The 23,629-nt window shown below is 40.6% G+C and overlaps 3 protein-coding genes across 5 annotated transcripts; 2 read left to right on the forward strand and 1 right to left on the reverse strand.

Moving 5' to 3' along the window:
- Positions 1-1,246: 1,246 nt before the first annotated feature.
- On the forward strand, positions 1,247-5,650 carry LOC134646832 (GDP-L-fucose synthase-like). Its single transcript, XM_063500813.1, has 10 exons — positions 1,247-1,333; positions 1,774-1,919; positions 1,997-2,111; positions 2,219-2,347; positions 2,427-2,500; positions 2,978-3,111; positions 3,237-3,368; positions 3,456-3,535; positions 3,749-3,848; positions 3,948-5,650. Exons 2-10 carry the CDS (start codon positions 1,780-1,782, stop codon positions 4,001-4,003), a joined length of 960 nt encoding a protein of 319 aa, XP_063356883.1. The 5' UTR covers positions 1,247-1,333; positions 1,774-1,779; the 3' UTR covers positions 4,004-5,650.
- Positions 5,651-6,844: 1,194 nt separating this feature from the next.
- On the reverse strand, positions 6,845-12,855 carry bmb (brambleberry). Of its 2 annotated transcripts, none has more exons than XM_063501414.1 (13): positions 12,757-12,855; positions 10,769-11,031; positions 10,446-10,574; positions 10,178-10,363; positions 9,862-10,084; positions 9,376-9,492; positions 9,101-9,280; positions 8,712-8,918; positions 8,484-8,625; positions 7,979-8,040; positions 7,745-7,872; positions 7,520-7,641; positions 6,845-7,147 (listed from the first exon to the last, which is right to left on the reverse strand). In XM_063501414.1, exons 2-13 carry the CDS (start codon positions 11,027-11,029, stop codon positions 7,018-7,020), a joined length of 1,887 nt encoding a protein of 628 aa, XP_063357484.1. In that variant the 5' UTR covers positions 11,030-11,031; positions 12,757-12,855; the 3' UTR covers positions 6,845-7,017. The 2 variants fall into 2 exon arrangements, with proteins under 2 accessions (XP_063357484.1, XP_063357483.1); XM_063501413.1 differs by lacking the exon at positions 12,757-12,855 and adding an exon at positions 11,463-11,554.
- A 360-nt stretch (positions 12,856-13,215) lies between these two features.
- On the forward strand, positions 13,216-23,228 carry pycr3 (pyrroline-5-carboxylate reductase 3). 2 transcript variants are annotated; one of them, XM_063460494.1, is made up of 7 exons: positions 13,216-14,007; positions 16,596-16,689; positions 16,770-16,834; positions 19,123-19,302; positions 20,304-20,516; positions 21,408-21,518; positions 21,622-23,228. In XM_063460494.1, the coding sequence occupies exons 1-7, from the start codon at positions 13,561-13,563 to the stop codon at positions 21,823-21,825; spliced, it is 1,314 nt and encodes a 437-aa protein (XP_063316564.1). In that variant the 5' UTR covers positions 13,216-13,560; the 3' UTR covers positions 21,826-23,228. The 2 variants fall into 2 exon arrangements, with proteins under 2 accessions (XP_063316564.1, XP_063316565.1); XM_063460495.1 differs by having other exon boundaries at positions 13,219-14,007; positions 21,426-21,518; positions 21,622-23,226.
- Positions 23,229-23,629: the final 401 nt, after the last annotated feature.

A 23,629-nucleotide genomic window follows, 5' to 3' on the forward strand; every position in this document is an offset into this window, starting at 1 on the left:
CAGCAACGAAAAGTGAGCAGCTAGAATCCAAGATCAGATAAAAATCTAGTAGCTGCTCTCATCACTGGCAGCTTTTTTTGAGACATGTTGTCATGATGTTCAAAAAGAGGTTTTTTTTGCTTAAAATCAAATTTTTTTTTCAGTTTGTGCATCTGACATGATACATGATTTTCTGTGTTTGACTGAGAATAACATATGGAAAAATCATTGCAGTCTGTTTTTATATACATTTTACATAGTCTCTCAGCATTTTTTGAAATTGGGGTTGTATATTAAACACAGAGCATCACAGACTTTACTGATATCTGATTAATTGAACTGCTTCTGCTCTTCAGTATCAACATTTCTCAAATGATGCTCAGCCCTGCAGAGCTGTAGCACACAACACAGATATAAATGACACCATTAGTAACCTGTTCAGTCCAGATGATGTTCCAGAAGAAGAAGCCGCCCTACAACTACAATCCATGACCAAGATATGCAGATCCTGGAGCTGCCCCATGTGGGTGACCAGCTCACCATGTTCATTCTACCCAGTATCCCCCAGCGTCTAGATGCTGGTGGTGGTGGACGACTGAGGCTTTGAATACAGCTCCCACTGAGGTGTCCAAAGTGAAGATGGGAAGGAGGTGGGTTTCACAAGAGTAAGTCTGAAAGGGAAAATGATGGAAAGCACAGATTTTAACCAAGCAACACGGAGGCTGATTTGCTCGAAAAAGGCAGGCAAGAAGATGACTGGTCTACAGTAACGTCAGTATTGAGATTGACAGCGTGGGAAAGCGGTAGTTGTGTAAAGAAGAGAAAAGCAGCTGAAGAGACAGAATGCACCTGGAAGGTCATCATAGGCAAGTGGAGATAAAAGAGAACCAGCAAGAAGCCTCTAGGGTCGCTGGAGGGAAGGATGGTGAATGGACAGCCTACGGAAAAGAATCTCCGTCCAAAAGGTGGCGGTAATATACCTGAAGTTGTTTGCCAACCGCCATAAAAAGATAGAAGAAGAAGAAGAAGCAGCTCAGGTGGAGAGAAGACAACTGACCCAAAACCTCAGTAACATAAAAATGAAACTAGATGTTATTGGTATACTGCAAAAGGACTCTAGAAGTAAACGTTATCAGACCTTATTTCAGTTTTTAAAAGAGAATAAATGGCTTAGGAAGATTTGAGGGGTTTTTTTTTCTTTTGAGCGACGTTCCAGTCACATTCCACACCAGTTGGTGGCGGTAATGCACCATTCAGTTCTTTGCCAACCGCCAACAAAATTTAGAAGAAGAAGGAAGAGGAGGCGAAGAGAAGAAACCGGCTTCTCTGTTCTGTGTTCTCAGCTTTCAAACAGGTAAAAGAGGTTTTTTTAATGCTAGCTTATTTGTTTAACTCTGAGTTAACGAGGATTTCTAGCACTGATATGTCGCTTATAGGAAGAAAAGTAAACTTACGAGGTAATTAGTTTTTTACTTTGTCGAGTTCCAAGGAACGATGACGGCGATTACCGCCACCTAACAGCTAATCAGGTTAGCTTGTCTGAATGGTCGTGTGCGGTGTACGTGGCACATATGCAACTATATATGCACACAATCTGCTCCAGTACGGTTTTGTACGGGTCAGATCACCTCAGATAAAAATCAGGAAGCATCTAACAAATAGCACACTTTACTGCATGAAAACACAGATAAACCTGTTAGTTTTAGAAAGTTTGACGATGTTTATAGCTTGTATGTAAATCAGAGTTTCCCTGTGATTCGTCCTGTGCTGAATTGTTCATGTTCCACTACCTAGATAAACATGAGCGATCCCATGAGGGTGTTGGTGACAGGTGCATCCGGGTTGGTGGGCAGGGCCATACAGCATGTGGTGAAAGAAGAAGGAGGAGCCAAGGAGGGGGAGGAATGGATATTTCTGTCCTCCAAAGATGCCAACCTCATGTGAGAGTTGCTCCGCTTCAAGATAAAATGCTATCACATGTTTTGATACTATTAACCTGCTGGTGGCCTCTCCTCAGGAATATGGACCAGACCCGGGCAGTGTTTGAGAAACACCGGCCTACACACGTCATCCACCTGGCTGCTATGGTCGGAGGGCTTTTCAAGAACATGAAGTACAACCTGGACTTCTGGGTATGAGAAACCTGCTCATCTAATAAACTCATGTAATAGAAATGTTATGAATGTGTACCATCTAGATTCATGCTTGTGATGCTCATCCTGCTTTATTTACTTTCCAGAGGAACAACATCTACATCAATGACAATGTGCTGCAGGCAGCACATGAAGTGGGCGTGGTCAAGGTTGTTTCCTGCTTATCCACCTGCATCTTTCCTGATAAGACGACCTATCCTATTGACGAGACCATGGTGAGTATACCTCCCTGCTCTTTCTGTGTATCAGCGCATTTGGAAAAGAGTAGCTCACGTGCGCTTCCCTTTACTACAGATCCACAACGGTCCACCTCACAAGTCCAACTTTGGCTACGCCTATGCAAAGAGGATGATTGATGTCCACAACAGGTACGTTATATCTTCTCTGGCTTCTATGTCTCGTTTCTATATCCTCTACTGCAATGTGCTTTCTCTCAGCTCTCCCAGCTCTCAACTCCCTCCCTGGCAGGCTGGTTTAGAACAGTTCTAGCCAAGGTGACAGGAAGAGGAGACTTTGGTTAACAGGAGCAGTAAAACCAGTTCATACTATATTTTCAAGAAGTCCAGCAAGGAATTTGTTGTCTTAAAAGATCAACAAATGCAGGGTTTTTCTAAGGGGTAAAACAATCGTGATCTTGAGGCTGACCAACGTAATCCCAACAGTTTTTAGTCATACTTCTGTTTAGCATGTGTATAGTTTCACAGGACATTTGCCATATTAGTGTTTGAGAATTCTCCCATACTGCTGTGTCACCCTCGCATGATGTCTCTGCCTATTTTTAGGAAATGCATTTAAAACTTTCAGTCTCATGACATTTTTTCCTAATTTCTGTGTGTGCTTCACAGAGCGTATTTACAGCAGCATGGGCGTTGCTATACAGCTGTGATTCCCACTAATGTGTTTGGTCCTCATGACAACTTTAGCATCGAAGATGGTCATGTGCTACCAGGTCTTATACATAAAGCATACATTGCTCAAAGTGAGTTGTGAATTTTTAAGTCCCCAAAAAACCCCATCGTCATTCCAGCTTTTCTCTTTAAGCATTTACAAGTTTTTGGTGGTGTAAATGGACACGTGACTTCATCTACATGTTGTACTGTTCAGAGGAGGGGAAACCCTTGGTGGTCTGGGGCTCTGGCACACCTAGAAGACAGTTCATCTACTCTTTGGACCTGGCTCGTCTTTTCCTCTGGGTCCTGAGGGAGTATCCAGAAGTTGAGCCAATCATTCTCTCTGGTGAGTCCTCATAGACTCTATGACTATGCAATGATGATGGCAGTTTAAGGAGAAGTGTTCTTATAATGCTACATCTGTTGCTTCCAGTTGGTGAGGAAGATGAAGTGTCCATCAAAGAAGCAGCAGAAGCTGTTGTTGACGCATTGGGCTTTAAAGGAGAAGTTGTGGTATCCTTTCAGTAATGCAAGTTATTTGTTTTTGACAGTGGATTTGGAAGATTAACGTTAAATTCAGTTCAGTTTTATTTATATAGCGCTAAATCATAACAGTAGTCGCCTCAAAGCGCTTTATGTTGTAAGGTAAAGACTGTAGACTACTATAGAGAAAACCCCAACATTGCTTCTTGTTGTCTCGTTGTTTCCTTTACCCGTGACATTCAGTTTGACACCAGTAAAGCAGACGGACAGTTCAAAAAGACGGCCAGCAATGCAAAGCTGTGCCGGTATCTGCCAGACTTCACTTTCACCCCCTTCAACCAAGGTGCGGCTGATGTAAAGCTTGATATTTAGATGCTATCAGTGTAAAAATTTCAAAAGACTGCATCACTTGCCTGACTTGCCTGGTTCTTTTCACTTGCAGCTTTAAAGGAAACCTGTGATTGGTTTGTTGCCAACTATGACACAGCCAGGAAGTGAGAAGACTGCCAAACAAATTGGTGCTAATTCTTGTTTCATCTGCTGTTGTGTTGGTAAAGAATCTGGTGGTGGAGAGAGAGCTCGTGGAAAACAAAGTGCTTCACAGCACAAACACAAGGCAGTTGGTGTTGAGTCTTACTGTTGTTGCCCTCTTTCTGCAGCACCATGCTGTTTTGTGCTGAATGTTGGGTGTAGGACCTGGGACCCCTTTTGTGTACGTGGACTCTATTTAGCTGGATTAAATCGTGGATGATTTGTCAGAATACCAGTTTGAAAAGTATTGGACTGAAATGATGCCACTGAGCCATGGTGGCATTATTCTTGTGTGAGGAACTGGTTAGAATCCTTGTCTGTATATAAAAGGTGGGTGTAGCTGCAGGGTCTAAATTGTGAGCTAATGCAGAAGTGCCTTAAACCTGCATTCTTTATAATGGCCAGCAGGGGGTGACTCCTGCAATTGTAAAAAGCAGTCCAGTCATGTAGAAATCTGTGCTTATCCACGACCTGTGACCTCAGTAAACACTTTCCTTATGAGCTTGAGCTCTGTAGCTAGATTTAAGTCAGTACCTTACCTCGTCACATCTGGTTTCAAAACACCAAATTGATGATTGCAAAAATCGCAACAACTTCACTAAGCAAAGGGTAAAATCACAGTAGTGAAGTCCATCTATTATATACTGGCTATGGTTGTGATTGTGGACTCAGTGTTAGAGAAGCATTTTCAAGAGACCACTGCAAAATCATGATCATTTAGCATACTTCTGATCTTGCATTTATTGGTGCCCCCTCAGTCAATAGGAAATAATACACATATGAAATTTACTACTAGTCTGTAGTAGGAGACAAAAATAATTTCCTTTCACGGCTCAGCACAGCTATAAAATAAAATTGAGAAATTGTACTGCAAGGCCTTAAAGTCATCACCGCTGAATCCGTCCAGCTGCTGTGAGGAAGAGCGTTCTTCTTCTACGCCCTCTAAATTCAAGTGCTTTCAGCTCATTTTCCCATTTAGGCGCTCTTTGTATTTGCTTTTAAAAGGACGGACATTAATTGTGCTGTAGCCTATTGATTTAAAAGAAAGCTTTTCTGCCATTTTTCTACTGTCCCTCACTACATTTTTCTCTAGTTGAATTTTAAAGGGTACTGAGCTACATGTAAGCTTAGATGTTTTTGGTTTTTTCCTTCCCTCCCAGTTTTAACTTAAGTTGCAGAGTTGCTGATTGTGGTTTCCAGTATCAGTGTTACCAGCAGGAAGAATTCAATCATCTCAGATTTAATCCAACTGTTTTAATCTAAACTAGATCATCCAGCTGATAGATCATGGGGTCCACTGTCCTTCAGTAAAAGAAAAATGATGTCATCATCTATTCTACGACCTGTATGAAGAGGTTTCAGAGTTTTATTCACTGTGGTAGTGTTAATCATTTCAGCTGGGAAACGGGCTGCTTCAATCTTGTAATCCAGGTGCTGGCACAACATAATTCATTCAGAAATCAGAATTGTTTTGACTTTACGTTTGTTATTGAAGGGTTTGGGATTTGAACATTTAAATTACTTGGCATTGATCCAGTTTATATAATTGAGCATTATGTGGGCTAGCGGTTTGGGTTTTTGTTTTTTAAACGAATCAGAGCAAAATAAATATTTTATATCTGCAATGTGTCTCAAGTGTCCTACCCTTGATATGAAAGACATATGTCACAGATTGAGATTTTTATTTATTTCTGTATATGTTCATATGCCATAAAAAGATGACAAAACAAGGATTCAGTTCTGCTGGACAGCACTACTACTCGTGCTTCACTTTATAACAGACACAGAACCCTGATCTATACAGAAGTGTATAGATCAGGGTTGGGGAAACTCCAGGCCTCACGGGCTAGTGTCCTGCAGGTTTTAGATGTGTCCTTGATCCAACACAGCTGATTTAAATGGCTAAATTACCTCCTCAACATGTCTTGAAGTTCTCCAGAGGCCTGGTAATGAACTAATTATTTGATTCGGGTGTGTTGACCCAGGGTGATATCAAAAACCTGCAGGACATCGGCCCTTGAGGAAAGTAGATCCTCATACACAAACGACTGCACCTCAAAACACTAGCCTATTTAAAAAAGTGAAGTTTGCAGATGGCATGGTGATCATGAGACTTGTGAAGGTTGGTGATGAGTCTGCATACCAATGAGGGGTTAAACAGCTGAACATGCTCCTTCAGGTTTCAGGGATCCAGTCTCTGTTGCCACCTAATACAAAATTATCAAAGAGGCCCAGAAGAGGATGGACCTCCTGCACCAGCTCAGGAGCTATTGGTCCTTTTCTACTCTGCAGTAATCCAGTCTGTTTCCTGCATGTCCATCAGTGTATGAATCAAACCAAAGAGGATGAGAACAGACTACAGTGGACAAGTCAGGTCTGCAAGAAACTCTTTGGATTTGTACAAACTCAGAATTAGGAAACACCCAGATCCATCCTCTTCTAGTTCCTTCCCTTTGGTAGGTGCTAGAGAGCAGCTTTTCACAGGCCATTGCTCCCGTTGTCTCTACTAAAACGTCCACCACAGCTTTTACTGAAACAAACCATGCAGTAAATACTCTTTGGTTATACCTATATTACACATACTCAAATTCACACAGTTCTCTCCCTCCATCTACATATAGAACCAGTTACCCACCACTATGAATAGGCTATACATGTTCATCTGTGTCACATTGCTACTATTTCCATGTTCTCCTAGGTACATTGAAAGCAATAAAGAGCATGGAATTAAGAAGAAAAAACTGAGCCCAGCTCCTTGAGTGTGTACATGCAGATACTCGGACAAAGCTTATTTTGATAAGAGTTTTTTCATTTTTATTAAACACGAAAAGCAAAATGAAAGTCTAAAAACATTTAAAATATCTACAGACGTAGTTTTCATTCAGCAATCTTACTTGCTGGGCAGTGCAGACAGAACTTAGTAAAAACAATATTTCATTACAGTATACAGTTTTTACAGAAAACAAGGACTGTTGAGCCTGTTAAAACTGGACATATGAGGAGTGCCCCCCTTCGTGGACTCTGCAGTACTCCTGTCCTGCCACGGCTCTCTTCTTACAGGCTTTTCCTGTTTTTGTGATGCCATTGCACAGCTGACGGCCTGACACTGAGCTGAAGGCAGGAAAAACAAAGATGCCCTTTAACAATTTATATTTCCCTTTTACTCATTATAATGAGGTTATATTGGAGGGTAATTATTAATTCCACAGTTTCAAATAATAAGGTCAGTATACACTGAAACAACTCCTATAGGCCAAAAGCTCTTGGAGACTCTTACTCCTATTTATGTATGATTTCAGTGAAAACTGGTATCAGTAACATGGCAATGAACCGGCAGCTAGAATCCCTAACATGACATGCTCATTTCAAATGTCAGGGTTCCAGTTATATATACACAACCCAAAGTACATTAAATCACAGTCCATATAAACAATTTAGCCCTTCAAACAGAAAAAATATGTGCATGTGACTGGAGCTACTGACCTGTTGCTGACTAACGATGGAGTGGGACTTGCACTTCGTGAATCATTCCCTAAATCATGCGAGTCAGTGACTGAATCAAAAACACCTCCCAGGTTCCTCAGGGGTATATCGTCACGAAGAGCCTAAAACAGATTTAAATTAAACAATATTTGTCTTGCTTGCCACTAGTGATGCACCGAGAATACAGTTTTTGCATTTCTGAACGCATTAACTCAGTTCGCTTACCGCTGAAGAAAGTGGCTTTGGTATAAACCTGGGAGTGGAGTGATTTGGTGTACCAATTACTGGCATAAGCCTCGACTCTGGTGTAAGCTTCCTCTGAGGTGGAGACACAGCTGATATGCCAAGTTCACCTGAACACAAACATGTTTGACAGCAAAACTGAGAAGCTGAATTTATAGAACGAGCACTGCTCTTGAACAGGACTCACTGTAAAAAGGTTCAGCATGTGTTTCCCACCTGATAAAAAGCTGTCCGGATTCAATAGGTCGTCTTCCTCAATGATGTCATCTTTTTCATCTCTGAGCACAAAAGGATAGAAAATAGGTCCAATAGATGCAAAAGGAATCATTGTTAATTTGGTGTAGACAATAATACATGTTCTACTGCCTGAAGCTCTTACTGACCGTGTAGAGTTCAAAATTCATTTTTTACTCGATCAAACAAATCATCAGTTACCAGTTTGAGAACTGACCAGTGAACTCAAGAGTTTATGATTGAGCTGGATTAAATCATTAGCTAAGTTTAACATCTACAACATGGTGCTCATTTAATAAATTACTGTCTCTATATTATAATTGATAGCTGCTACCAGCATCCATCAGCATGCAGACGTCACCCCTCTTCCGTGTCCAGTTTCAAAACACCAAGATGGTGATGGCCTTAACATTCAGTGAAGTCCGTTAAATTGAACATTTTCAAAGACCAATACGCAAGTTGCAGTTCTAGTGTGCAACATACTCACTTCTGTGGTGTAGATGATGGTGGATAAGAGTTGCAAGGCTGCTTCTGCGGTTCCACAATGGTGCACGAGCTGAGTGGCAGTGGACTGGTCAGCTTTTTTGTGATCTGGAAGCATGCCCACAGCTGATTCACAAACCAGTGACCTGCAGAAACAAAATTCACACTGTGACAAATGCTTCAGGAAACTGGAGCTAATGTATTTTCCTCATAAGTGACTTTATGTTTATACCCAGAGACAGAGTGAGCAGCAGCAGGCTGAGGCTGGTGAGATCCAGCGCTGGCTGCTGGTTGACTTCAGCCACTGCATTCAGAGGCACAGTTAGCAGCAGCATGGCTCGAGAGAAACCAGGACAGTGCAGGAATGTCAGCAGGACTGCACACAGTACAAAGTAGCCTGTGTGTGTGATGCACGTCCACATAGCTGTCAGACTTAAACCTGTTCGAGCAAAAAGCACAAGAAAAAGAATTAACTCATACAGAAACCTTTTTTTTTTAGTCAAAGAGAACGTAAAGAATTAATTTCTAAATGTGTCCTTCTGACATTCAATTATCCAACTTCTCTGTAGCAGGAAAAGACCCTATATATAGGGAGTGTGCCCTATGGCTGCCGTGTCTCACCTGCCCATCCGAGGTAGCTCTGGATCATGTGAAGCCTGTCCTCTATGCGGCTCTGCATCTTATCGAGGTAGTGCAGCATGCCTCCCAGGGTGCTGTTCATGCGCTCCAACTTGTTCATCAGGTCAGTGTAGTACTGGGAGGTCTGATCCTGATACTGCAGAAACTCTATCATACTGTGGTCTACTCAGCCACAGGGTGGAGAAAATACAAAAAGATATGTAAGCACATTGCTTGGGGGGATAGTTTTATAAAAACAAATGATTTCAGCCATTTACCAATTTTCTGATAGATGTCCTGAGCTTGGTGTCTTACATCTGCTAGGTCCTTGACAATTGTCTTGTGGCTGTCCTGCACCTCAGAGCCCTGGATTTGGAGATGCTCGCTCACATTCTCTAAAAAAGGTGGACAGAAACACATGCGGCAAGGATAAAATCCATGCTACGTGATGTAACATCAGGTGTGTTTACAGTGTTTTCTTAAAGAGAATTGCAGTTCCATATTTTATCCTATTTAAAGGGGAAAGTTAAAACTTCCAGAAGTCATTCAGCACATCAAACCATCTGTATAAGGTCATTTTCAAGTACTTTGTAATTTGAAAAACAGTTTCTTTTATCCATGGTCAGTAGTAAACCCATTTACAAACTGCTGCAATTTGACTGTTAGCACATGAAAAGAGCCTTTATGTCGGATTATTTACAGTCGCGCCCAAAGTCAATTTTAACAGAATAGAATAAAAATACAGAAAAATTTTAAATTCTCACCCATTCTTCGTGTAATTCCCTGAATGAGCTGAGCTACCAGCTCCTGTCCAGAGGCAATGAGAGCTTTTTCCTGACCCAGACGCTCCAGGTTGTCCCTCAGTGAACTCTCCATCTGCTCCTGGCCCTCGTGCAGCTTCCCCTGTTGAGCCTGCAGAGCACTGTGGCCTTCAAGCAGCTTGTCCAGTGATGCTGCAGTCAGTTCTTTCAACTCTACCTGGCCCTCCTGTTTGAAAATGATCCATGAATCATAAGAAACCACTGATTTGCAAAATAAAAAGAATTTTATTTATTTATTTATTTTTAAACCCAGCCCTACCTTCAGGTCCTTCATTGCATCTAGCTGGCTGGTAGCTGTGGAGATGAGTGCATTGACTGTGTGCTCTGCTCTGCGCCGGAAAAGCTGCTGCCGAGTTGCGTAACAAACAGAGCGTGCTCGGTTGCTCACTATGTGGTAAGCGTTCCATGTATCTGAATCCATGTCTGCTGTACACTCTTTGATGGTCTAACACATAAAATTGAGATTAGCACACAACATTATATTTTTAAAGCCATTTCTGACAAGCAGTACAAGATCATATTTTTACCATCTCCTCTGTGCATAGGTACGTCTGGCGCCCCTCAATCTCTGCCTGGCAGTTAAACAGTTCCACACCGAGCTTTGCGAGCTTTTCTTCTGAGAGGCTGTCACAGCTCGACTTTAGCCGAGCGATCACCTACAGGAGGAGACAAACCAGAGAAACATGATTCCTGTGTTTAAACAATGTCTTGAAAACTGCTCCATCAGAATTTTATATGAAAGACACTTAACAACACTGTTCCCCAAGCTTCTCCAAACTTATATCTAATATTGTTCAAAAACATTTTATTCGTCCGTTGGATTAAATACAGATTTTCAAGGCCCACATACCCTGTAATGACAGCTGTCCAATGGACTGAGCTCCATCTGCTTTGCCTCAGCTAAAAACTTCTCATCTGCAGTTGCCATCTCAAACTGAGCGTCTTTGGCAAGATGTGCTGGAGCCACTGCTGCTGGTTGAGGAGGCGCTGCTGCTCGAGGTGCCTCTGTCAGCCTCAGCCACTCAAACAGCCCGTTGACCGCGAGACACTGACAGGCCAGCATGCTGACAGTCAGCAGGAGGTGCGGGTAGTGGATGAGGAGGTGACCCATGTCTGGATCAGAACATAACAAGGTGCGCATGCAAATCATCAAACATGGGAAATACATCTTTCATAATCCCTGCAACTACACTATACTGCCAAAAGTAACTGCTCGTCTGCCTTCACATACATATTCTTAATCTAAAGAGTTTAATATGATGTCAGCCCACACTTTGCAACTTCAACTCTTCTGGGTTTAGAGGTTTTTTGATCACTTTCGAGAGGCAGTTACTCTAGGAGAGCTGGGCAGTGCTGTAGAGGGTCCTTATCCCATCGGTACAACTCGTGTCTGCTCCTTTGTGCGAGGAGTAACAGGATAAACACTGTCACACGCTAATAAAAGGACCTCCAGCAGGACCCTGGTGTGAAGGTCTCTGACTAAACAATCATAGACTTCATTAGGGTGACCTGACGACCCAAAGTCCTCTGCTCACTGCCCACACCTTGGAGCCTGACTGGCATTTGCCAGAGAATACCAGAATTAGCAGGCCCACCACTGGTGTCCTCTGCTGCACGACATTGCCTGGCCTCATGTAGCGAGAGTATGCAGGTAGTTCCTGGAGGAGGACAGAATTGATATCACTGACTGGCCCCCATGCTTGCCTTACCTTAATCCAGTAGAACACCTGTAGAACATTACGTTTCAACTCATCGAACACCAGCAGGTTGCATCTTAGACTATGCAGATCTGGGAGGAGATTCCCCCAGGATGCCATCACCATGCCCTGATCTTGTCAGGCATTGGGCGGGAGACAGGCAGGGGTCCATACAAACTAAGTACCATTGTGACTAACTGCAGTTAACATTTCTGCAAAATGGACTAGCCTGCTGCATCATTTTTTCACTTTGATTTTCAATAGGTCTTTGAATTCAGCCCTCTGTAAGGTGATCATTTTCATTTCCATATCAGCATAGATTTTTTTTTCACTCTCAGATCTGATGTGTTGCTTTAATTTTCTTTTTCTTGTTGAGCAGTGTACAAAAAGCAACAGAGCAAATCAGCCAACGCATCGAAACCATTGACCAGTGGAGAGAAGAACTAAAAATGTTTAACCAACTTAAATCCTGTGGCTGTTAGGTGGTCGTATCGTAACACCCCTTGATAACATGCCTAAACCACAGGGCAAAACCTGCTCAGGGACAGCTTTAGCAAAGAGCCCAAGGCAATGACCCGAGCACCAAACTGCCCAGAGCTCATTCCACTCAGGCATTTATGGAAATGTCCGGACTGGTCAGAGCTGTTCTGGTGGTAAGACAGTCAGCTACAAAACATTAGGCAGGTGGTTTCAACATTGTTGATGATCTGTGCATATTTAAATGAATGTTGTGACGATGTTTAGCATATAGATATTTAGCATTCTGTATATGACTATAACGTGTTTCTGCTGCATTGGATGCATTACACAATGTGGAAATAACAATTACCATTTATTTCTCTGTTTGAATGAAGATCCTACCGAGGCTTGCCCGGGCATGCCTACTGCTGCAGCGCTCTGCTGAACACTTGCAGTAACATTATTTAATTAACAAATAATCACTTTTGCATAACTTAAACGGGCCGGAAACGAAGCTAATTAGCTTACTGTAAGAATGTTAAGTTTTTTCCCCAATTTTAAAATAACTGCAGTCATTAAAAAAAACAACAAATTAGCTTATCATATTTTGCGATATTTATGAACAGCTGAAATAAAAACGCCCTATTAGATGCATAAAACAGAATAATTTGTAAACAAATACCTGTTGTTCAAGGAGGTCCTTGACAAGGTAAAACACTCGCCCCCGTCTCCCTCACACAGCTGATTCAAATGACAGTCACCAACTTTCTTCAGCCCGTTTCAGCGTCTCGTCACGACGAGGCCACAACCAATGGAATGGCAGACGTTCTTTTAAAAGGTGCGTTTCATTTATTTCACGGTTGAAACGTCCTAGACACGGCGAGAAAAAAACGGTATGCGCGGAATGTTTCGCAGAGGATGCTGAGCGGCGCCGCCCACCTGGAACAGCAGCGACAGTGAAGTGAAAACCAAACGAACCAACAGTGGAACTAGAGTCAGCTGGTTGGCTCTGTGGATGCTCTGGGTGCATCCACGGTTTAAATTTAACTTCTGTTTGCGGTTGGCAAAACACCGGATATCAGCAAATCTGAAACACAAATCAGGTGAATAAATGTCCTACCGCCAGCGTTACCCGGTTTTGTTCACGCCATCGTGTTTGTGTCACTCCGTGTTACTTTATGGTTGTCCAGTCAAAAAGAAACACGTGCATTGTATTTCTAATCTAATCTCTCCTGGATTATTTTCAAGCTATTCCTAGTCAGATGCATGAGCGGGGCTTTTTTTCATGTTTAGAGGGTTTAAAACGCAGAATTGTAATACTTTATTGATACGGTTGTGAAGACTCCGTGCTAAATACTGCTAAAAGATTTTAAACTAGCAACATCACAACAGCTCCTGCTACAGCAGGCATGCTAGCACCTATTAGCAACCTAGCCGTGTGAACGTTAGCTCGTGGGGGTTTTCATGAGACTGCGTTGCTAAAACAATGGACGATTCTGGCATCAAGAAGCAGAACTGGGACGTGAAGGAAACTGAGTTGTTTCTGGAAATTCTCAAGGAGCTGGACATGAAGAAGTGCTTAGACGGAAGGAAAGTGAGGAATAACAAACTGTTCAAAGTGGCACACAGGAGAATGACAGCGGCTGGTTATCACAGATCCGTGGACCAATTAAAGTTTCGCTGGAAACTTCTCAAAAGCGCATACTACAAGTGCAAGCGAGAGCCCGACTCCCCGGCCCCAACTAAAATACAGGGCTGGTGGCGCTATGAAAAGACGATGGTCGCTATTATGGAGTCCAGACACCCTCTGGTGGGACCCGGGGTTAACTCTGACAGAAACGACGAGGTGACAGAAGAGTCAGATGGCGAAGCATCAGTACTACACTGGCCGCAGCCCTGCCCGGACAATACCACCCAGAACCTGGATTTAATTGTAGGGGTGATAACCGTGGAGGCGGTGTCGTGTGTAATTTACGATGGCGTAGGAGGGCCATTGTAGGTATTAAAATAACTGAAATATGGCGCCTGGGAAGACGGGGATTTATTCCTTGGAAATTCAAAATTTCGGAAAGTAAATGTGTCGGATATTCTAATTTAAAGATATAAACTTATGCAACTTTCAAAAGGGAAGACGTTCACATATTCTGGCAGTATAAAGCCCTAAATTTAGAAGGAGAGAACCGGGATACAGTAATGTGCAAAAGTCTTGAGTCACTTCTCATTCAGTTATTTTGCTAGGAAAATATGAAATGGGTGTGGTGAATTATTGAGAAATGAAAGCATGCATGAAAATACAGAATATAAGGCAAAAACAGTTTGTACAACTCTAACAAGCTTGAAAGTCAATATTTGGTTTGACTGCCGTTAACCCTCTTAGGATAGCGTTCTCGTAACTTCTTTGTCTTCAAGAATAGATCTCCAGGCTTCTTGAAGGAAATGTTTGCTGCTTTTTGCCTCAGTTAAGATGATCCCACACTGCTTCAGTAATGTTGAAGTCCTGGGGAGATCAGTCCATGACCGATCACGCCCCATTGTCTTTTTGTTTTTGTTCCATTATCCAGTTATGCTTTTACTGCATTGGCCGTGTGTCTGGGCTTTTACCTGTTGAAAAATGATGCTGCTGCCAGTCAGGTTTCTGGATAGTATTGCATGGTGGATCAAAATCTGATGGTATTATGGCAGTTTTGGCAAGATCAAAAACGCCACTGGCTGAAATGCAGCCCTAAACCATGACAGAACCTCCACCATGTTTTACAGATAGCTGTAGACACTAACTCTTGTACCTCTTTCCTGACCTCCTCTGGACATCATTTGAACCAAAAATTTCACATTTAGATTCATCAGTTCATAAGACCTGAGCCTCTGATTTTCAATCTAGTTCTTGTTTAATCTGCATACCTCAGCCTTTTATCCTGGTTTCCCTTCCTTAACAATGGCAAACAGTTTTCCACAGAGACAATTTCTGATGAAACCGAAGAGCCCAAAGCATCACACATGCAGGGTGGGTCTTTGGAAGCAAGAGATAAAGTATTGATGGGTGACTCAAGATGTTTGCACATTACTGTAGATTCAAATATTAAAGTGTCAAATTTAAAATGGGAAGAAAAAGATTTACAAAAAACAAAAACAGATGCACTCCAATATTGAACTTGTATGTTTGTTATGAAAAATTCAGACTACAACTAAATTTGCAAGAAAACACACCCTTTCTCTGGCTCCATAATTAAACTTAAAATGGCCCAAATATGCCATAGTAGTCAGTAAATCATGCTACATGCTGTCATTGTCTGCTTTTTTTTTTTTTTTTAAAAAAACATCTGGATTACAGTATACACTGATATTAGGTGTAGCTCACTTTTTTAAATTTAAGTACAGTATACCTGTCTGGCAATCAGTTCTATATTCATTAAGACTGTAATGTCAGAGTGACTTTCTCGGTTGCTGAAATAAGGTGTTTCTAATATTCTGTCAGATAAGTAACGGTCTCAAATCATTTTATAAACAAAACATAGGAAAAGCCTGCAGTATCAACATAGTCAAGTTCCCATTTTTACATATACAAAAATACACTGCTTTCTATTAAAGTGTTTCCATTACAAGGGTAATTCAGATTCCTGAATTAGTAGGTATGATGTTGTGTAGAAACATGTACAACACTAATGAAACCACAAAACCTCCATCTAACAAATCACTATAATATCGATCAACAAAAACTCAACAATTTTAATTCTATTTTAATCCAGGTGTACCCCAACAAACACTTAAATTATTGTCTCTGCAACATGTGTCCAAACACCACTGTTATTTTTTCCACTGCATCTTTAGTGGGGTTTATTCATATTTTCATGTGCGCTTCTATTGACTGTCTTTGTTTAATTGGGAGAATGGCAGTTGAGTGTGAGTCACGTGTTTCTAGGTTCAGTCAAATCAACAATATTCAGTTGCTCATTGACCACATACAGTGATACAGGCTGCAGTCTAAACATGAGAGAAATCGGATGTGCACACTGACTGGTTTCTGTACTTAAGCCTTTTTTTTGTCCTGCAAACCCAGAACTGGGTAAAGGATGCCGTTTCATAATGACCTATGACAGGGAAACTAGGCTGTGGCAGCATTTACTGGAGGAGGGAGGGGAATCTGATTACTGACCACCTGTCAACTAGGATTTATCATATATGTGTGAGTTTGTTTTGTTTTTTTGCTTTAACCTGATTTCTCATAGTAATCGGGTTTCTCATATGCATGGACACAAAGATCTTTTTGAACACAAATTGATTGTCTTTGGAGTGGTGACGTTTTTAGTGTTGATTCTTGTCCGGATTCATTCCCTGAGTTTATTTATTTATTTTTGCTCTGTAAAATGTACATAGTTTAATATCTTCAAACAACAATGTGTGAAACCCTTGTTGTAGTGGAAAATGCGTCATCATGGTATTGTTTACTTTTCAAGTGATTTTTAATCACTGGCATCATGTTATCTCGATGTTCCTGCTGTAACCTGCTGCCTGCTTTGGTTTCAGATCAAAATGGACCCAGAGATGGACTCTCAGCTTAAGATTGGCTTTATCGGTGCAGGGAACATGGCGTTTGGCATCGCCAAAGGCATCTTATCTGGTGAGTGTAGAGAGAACTGAAGAAGTGAGGAGGACTTAAATGAAGGACACATTAGTATTTAATAAATGTTCTCTTTGTAGGAAATGTCCTTCCTGCAAACGTCAAAGTTAGTGCACCATCCTCAAGGAATCTGGGACGCTTTCAGGTATTGTGGAGGTTTTTTTCCCTCTTGTTTATTGTTCTATCATTTAAGTTCTCAGTGTGAATCATTTTGCATTGAAGTAAGCAGTTATGGTGAAGATCAGTTTACAGTTCAGCCTAAAACTGTAGTGAAGCAGCCAGTTATTTTTAAGCATCGTAGGTATTTGTAACATTTTTACCTTTTCGTAGACATGATCCCTATTCTGGGAATCAGGTTTACTAACAACTGAATTTTTTAACTCTGAGATGAGGAAAATTCTGGCTTTTCTGTTCCAGAAAGACGGTTAACTTAAACTTTGAGTCAGTCAATTGGTAAACTCTGTGAACTTAACCTGCTCTGAGTTTCTTTCTCTTCCCTCCTGCTGCACCTAAAACAACTGACTGACATCCACGTTCTTTTGTTCATTCATAAAGTCAACATCAGAGCACATACTGGAGTAAATGAAATTGCAAAAGTTTGTTTTAAAAATGCTAAAATCCCAGTTAGATGGTGTGGGTTTTTTGTAATTAACATGAGCACTTTTACAATCATTCATTCGTCTATATTTAGGGATGGAAATGGCGATTACATCATTGATCTATGACCAGGTCAGAATATAAAATCTGTACTTGCCATCTTTCTAACGCTGAGACTTTCTATAATAATGCAGGTGTCAGGCTGTCAGTTAGGTTCCTGTACTGCTAACATTTACTTCCCTTTATTGTAGCAATCTGTTTCAATCAAACATATATAAAACTGATCAATGATCATTTGTCTTTATTAAAAAAATGTCTGCCACAATTGGGATCTTGGAGATGATGTGACTATAAGCCTGACATGACTTTAAGGCAAAACTGCAGACAGTCTGTTTTCTAAGCAGTTCATGTTAAAATGTGGTCACAGGTTGAAATTCAGTCATTAAATGATGCCACCATGTTTTGAAAGGTACAATGCCTGAAATTCAGAATCTGAACTCGATGTATTTTCTACTGAAAATCACCTCAAATGGTCTCAATGGGTCAACCAGAAACAGATCCACATAAAGGTTTCTCGTCAAAGGTTATATTAAGGATCATTAAAGCACGTCCTGATCAGAGTCCATTTATTGATCTCAGTGTTAATGAAGTTAGAGGTCATTTTTTAAGTCAGTTCCTAGAATAGGGCCATCATCTTTCGGCTTGCATCAATAGATCAGTGCATCAAAGTTTAGTTTAGATTTTAAAAAACAAGGAAGCGTTGGATTTCTCAAGCCCGGTGTAAAACCACAGATTTTATGAAGGGGTATTACAATTTTTCACAAGCCCCAAATGTTTTTGTTTTTCTTTTCAGTTCTCACTAAAGCTGACATGGGAGATCTTCTGGCTGTCACAGCTAATCATAAATGTGGAAAGCTGACAAACAGAAAGTAAAGTCATATCTTAGCAACACTGATCAATAGAAATAAAAACTTTATTGCATCTGTTCACTACAGGGCACTGCAATAAACAATACTGCATTTTCTCCTAACCCTTTCTTATTTGTGTCACTTAAGTTAACTTTGTGTGTTTTTACACAAACATTTAATGATTTGAATGTTATATGAATTTGCTCTTTGGAGAGGTGGTTTTTGCATTTATATATTCTTGTACTGCTTGAAAATGTAATGAAATGTATACCACTTTAGATTTTGGGCCTAACCTTTCTGTCTCTGACAGCAGTGATCATTAAGCTTCAGTCTGCTGAATTTTTCCCCAGAAATGAGTCAGCAAACTGTGTTGTTGGGTTTAATGACTCGTCAGACCACTTTAGTGTTTTTTTGTTGTTTTTTTGTGTTTTCTTTTCTTTTTCCCAAAAGCATATTTTTATGGTGACTGATTAGTGTTTTACACTTTTCTCACCCAAGAATGAAAAATAATTTTCTAAAACTTTCTTTTTGCAACTTTGTTTCTCTCAACCAACAGTACAAAGTTGCTGAATAGATTATTGGATTATATCCAAATGATTTTTTTTATTGACCCAGTAAATGATTAATTGACCATTTAAAGTTTACTCCTCTCCTCTAAACTTCTAAACATGGCATTAAACACTGGCGTGCTACTATCACTGAAACAACACTGAGTCTATTATCATGGCGGAGTTTTAGAAAGCAACATGAACTGTAATCATGTCATAAGCAAATAATTGTAATACTGGAGGATATCTTCCAAGTCCTAGAAATGTAAATGCTTCTGCAAAAATTAACAATATAAAGGAATTGTGTGCCATCAGCATGATTTGATCTTGTGTCAGAGCTCGTGCTTCGGCTAAGTAATATTATTCTGGCGTGCTTTTAGGAGCTGGGCATTGCTGTAACTCACTCCAACATAGAGGTGGTTTGTGGGTCCGATGTGGTCTTTGTCGCAGTCAAACCTCACCTGGTTCCGCTAGTTCTCAAGGAGATCACACAACACGTCACTGACAGACACATGATTGTATCTGTTGCAGCAGGAGTAACACTAGCAACGTTAGAGGAGGTGAGTGCCACATAGTTTCTGGTGTCTTTTAAGGGACAGATTACCACTGAATCAGATTTGTGTTCTTCTTTTGGCCTGTAGTGTGTTTATGTCTGTACTGTCATGGTGTGAATGAGTTTTTGAGATGGCTGCAGAGATGTCTCTCTTCTCTTGTGTATAAGTTGCTCAAAGCTCCCCCAATTTGTATATTTTTAATAACTCTGTAGCAGTGTCTCTTTATGGAAATCACGAACCATTATTTCAAATACCACAGATCTCTCTGAGCAGTTTCATGTTCAAGTTTTTCAAGTATTTTTTGTATACCACCTCCATCTACCAGTAGAAGAGTGCAGCTAGCTAACATCAGAGTAGAGGGGAGTCGCCTGTCTTCATGGGCAGAGGCACACTTTCTTCTGCTCCAAATAAAGGTTCCAAATAAAGGTATAGCTATATGGAAAGAAAATAGTTCCTACCTGAAACTAATACTATACACACACAAATTATATATACAGTGCTTACATTTATCAGATCATCACCCAGTTACATCTTTATGCCACAGCTGAGCTGCCCTAAATTAGCAGTGTATGTAATTACAAAATCATTTGGTTCTCTAATGGTTAATCCACTAGTATGTACAAACTCATTAATAAAGGGGATATTTTTAATGCTAAAATATGATTCTTGTTCTTATGTTTTATGAAAAAGCATGAAAAGAGCACATTTTTCTTTATTAATATGCCAAATTATAATTGTTTACTTGCATTCCTGACCACTATTTTAGTGGAAAAATGTTACATTTTATTAATTGCTGACTTCTCAGAAGTTCAGCATGCTGACTCAAATTTGGGTAAAATAATATGAATTCAGTATATCTTTGCAATAATATTTACAGGTTACTAATTTTTTTTGTTTTTATTCTTTTTATTTAATTGTACTTGTGTGCATGCACAAATTTCATTTTAGGGTGAGCTGTAACTTTCAATGCTGATCTATCTATATTTGTCCTCTCTTTTAACTTCAAGCTCCTTCCTGAGAACTCTGTTGCCATCCGGCTGATGCCAAATCTACCATGTTTAGTTCAGGAAGGTGCTCTCCTGTTTGCTCGAGGATCACACGCAAAACAGGAGGACGGCGCACTACTTCGCTCCTTGTTGCATCGCTGTGGTTTGGTGGAGGAGGGACCTGAAGCCTGGATTGACATCCATACTGGGCTGAGTGGCAGCGGAGTAGCCTTTGTGAGTGTCCTAGATTGTATTTCTTTTGGTTGGTTTATTTGTTTTATCTGAAGTCTTTAGCCGCTTTTACATTAGTACCCACTCGGATCGACTGGTTTTCCATTGCAGCAGAGTACAACCCAATGTGTGTGGTTGTTGTTATAGCAATGTGTCCGAGCGTGTCATGACTTAATTAGTATGCAACTCGAACACTACAAAAAAGGTGGATGTTGAGGCAAGAATATACCTGCTGCTCGCTCTGTGGCTTTTCGTCAGACTTGGGGAACACGGCATTGTTTTTGGTAGCCATTAAACCCGTTGCTGGGTTTCAAAAATCGCGGTTTTGATTTTCATGAACGAGATGCTCTCATAACACCTCAAGTGACACTCCTAACCAGCCAATCACTGGCATGCAGTCAGACATCTTGGTGCCTGCTAGGATCGCTTGGAACCCTGGTACCAGGTACTAGGACCTAATTGAAAACCGTGGTGAAAATGGGTACTAATGGAAAAGCGGCTTTTGTAACTTCTTGTTTACCATTGTAACATGAATTTCTCAGACCATACACATTGCTTTGAAGATAACGGTTGCTTATATATTCCAGGCTCCAGTTGCCTAGGTATCCTTCTAATTTATTTACAACCAGGTCATGTGTCAATCAGTGGTATTCTTCACTGTCACTGGTAGTACCTGCCTGGAAATTGAGCTTCCTGCGAGCACAGTTGTGCTCAGAGGTTTACATAAACTCATCATGGTCATGAATGTCATGTCAATTTTGGGCTTTTATGATTTCTTTTAACTGTTCTTTTTCCAGAGTCTTTAATGACTTAAAAGAGAAAAAACTTGCACAAATTTCAATTAATTTAGGATTTTTCTAATCTAACACAGAGTTCATGTTTTATTCTGCTCAGTGTGATTCTTCTCCGCAGGTGTATCTTTTTGCTGAAGCTCTGGCAGAGGGAGCTGTTAAAATGGGCATGCCAAGCGCTCTAGCCCACAGCATTGCCTCTCAGACTGTTCTGGTCAGTTTAACAGTTTGCTCACTTCTGTTTTACAACAGCTCACTTCAGAGCTCTGACTCCTGAGTGTCCAAATACAATATTTGAAAGCTGCTATTTGCTGCAGGGTGCTGGGAGGTTGTTACGTGATTCCGGGAAGCATCCAGCTCAACTTCGCTCGGAAGTCTGCACGCCAGGTGGAACAACCATATATGGGCTTCACACGCTGGAACAAGGCAGTGTGAGGGCGTCAACCATGAGTGCTGTGGAGTCCGCCACCGAGAGAGCCAGGGAACTCGGCCGAAAGTCAACAGCAGGGAGCAGAAAGTGATGAACAAATTTGCCTTTAAGAACTACTCATTAGACTTTTAACTTGATAAATACCCAACATGGAAACATGGAACTCCTTTTTTTTTCTCCTCTTCTCATCACACTCAAAAACACAAACAAGTTGTCCCTTTTTAAATCACATTTTCTCATCTTCTTTCAGTCCCTGTAAGCTAAAAGTCAACATTGGCTTAATCCTAAAATTGATTCTGACAGTATATTATTAGACCATGACTTCTGTTTTTACATGCACTCAAATAACCCTGTCTTTTTGGATTTGGATGCAAGTAAGGTACAACCCAAATTTGATTGTACCAGTATTTGTTGATATATTCTCATAACGAAATGCTGAATAAATCCAACTTGTCACATTTACTAAAAGTCATGTGAGACTCGAAGGCTGAAGGAGAGGCTAAGCGAGTAGAACAAAGCTGTTATGCAGACCATATTGTTCATCATCACTACAGAAGCCCCTGTTATGAACATCTTCATTGCTGTACTGCCTTACTGCTCTTGATTGGATTGTAATGTAGAGTCAGTGGATCATTTTAATCTTTTAAATTATTATTATTGTATTTAATATTTGTTTGGATAAAGCATACGTCTAAATTTTAGGATAAGAGTAATCACATTTGTGTGGCTCCAATACAATAATAGTGTCCCAAGTATAGCTACTGTATGGTTGTGTATAACATGGTGTATTGAAAAAAAAATAGTTCTAATTTAAAAATAAGTATCAATTTTCATAAAGTGTCATGTTAACAGGTTCTCTGTTCCTTATTTTTCTGTTAGTTTTGGAGTCTTGAAATCAGCTATTAGCTGACAGCTCAGACTTAATTTTTGACCTTCAAAACAAAAGATAACAAGCCACTGCAACGATGAGTCAGTTAGCCTAATAAGAAACATTAATAGGCAGCCATATGGATAAATCATTTAAGATAAATTCGATAAATTCTTGTTTTAATTTGTTTTGGGAAATTATACACTGAATATTGTTAGATCTGAAGTCAGTGGTCAGCCAAGAATCTGACTGACAATGTATTTCCCTTTGACTGCGGCCTGATCCACAAAGCATGTGCTGTGGGTGTAGAAGAGGGTGGACGAGCTGCTGCGTCTTAGGCCACATGAAGAGGCCCACCTCTTCCTGCTCCAGGAGAGGTGGGCCTCAGTTGGGAATTCCTCTGAAAAAGCTTGAGTTTGCGTTTGGGGAGGAAGGGTCTGGTCTCTTTATAGACTGCAGCCCAGACCTGTGTACACATTAAAAAATGAATGTGTGTGTGTGTGTGTGTGTGTGTGTGTGTATGGATGGATGGACAAAGTCATGAGTTCACTGATAACAAAAGGCACCATAAAACTCTAATTGTAATCTTGAAAAATAAATTTCCAGACAAGTCCATTTAGTACCTTTTCTGGCCCTGAATAACATTACATAGTTCATCTGCCAGTGCGTCATATGAGTCAAAATTCAAGACTGTTCACTTGAACTGGCTGAACAATAGAAATAAAAAGTTCAGAGGTTTTGAAATCTAGATTGAAGAGAATGAAACATTGTGTTTTGCCACTGATTTGTCTATAACAGCAGATGTAAATGATTTGGAGACTTACAATAATAACTGAGTGAAGGTGTCATAAACAGTAAAGCCTGTCATACTAACGGTTGGAAATTATGAGGTGTAGCTTTAAACTGAGTTGTGGCCTAATTTGATGAGATGCAAATACTCCAGTGTCACATTTATTCCAATTTTCATATATCAAAACTACATGACATTCAACACAGAGCATGAGGCAACATTAATGATTCATACCTC

The sequence above is a fragment of the Pelmatolapia mariae genome, linkage group LG17 (genome assembly GCF_036321145.2).
Source record: "Pelmatolapia mariae isolate MD_Pm_ZW linkage group LG17, Pm_UMD_F_2, whole genome shotgun sequence".
NCBI lineage: Eukaryota > Metazoa > Chordata > Actinopteri > Cichliformes > Cichlidae > Pelmatolapia > Pelmatolapia mariae.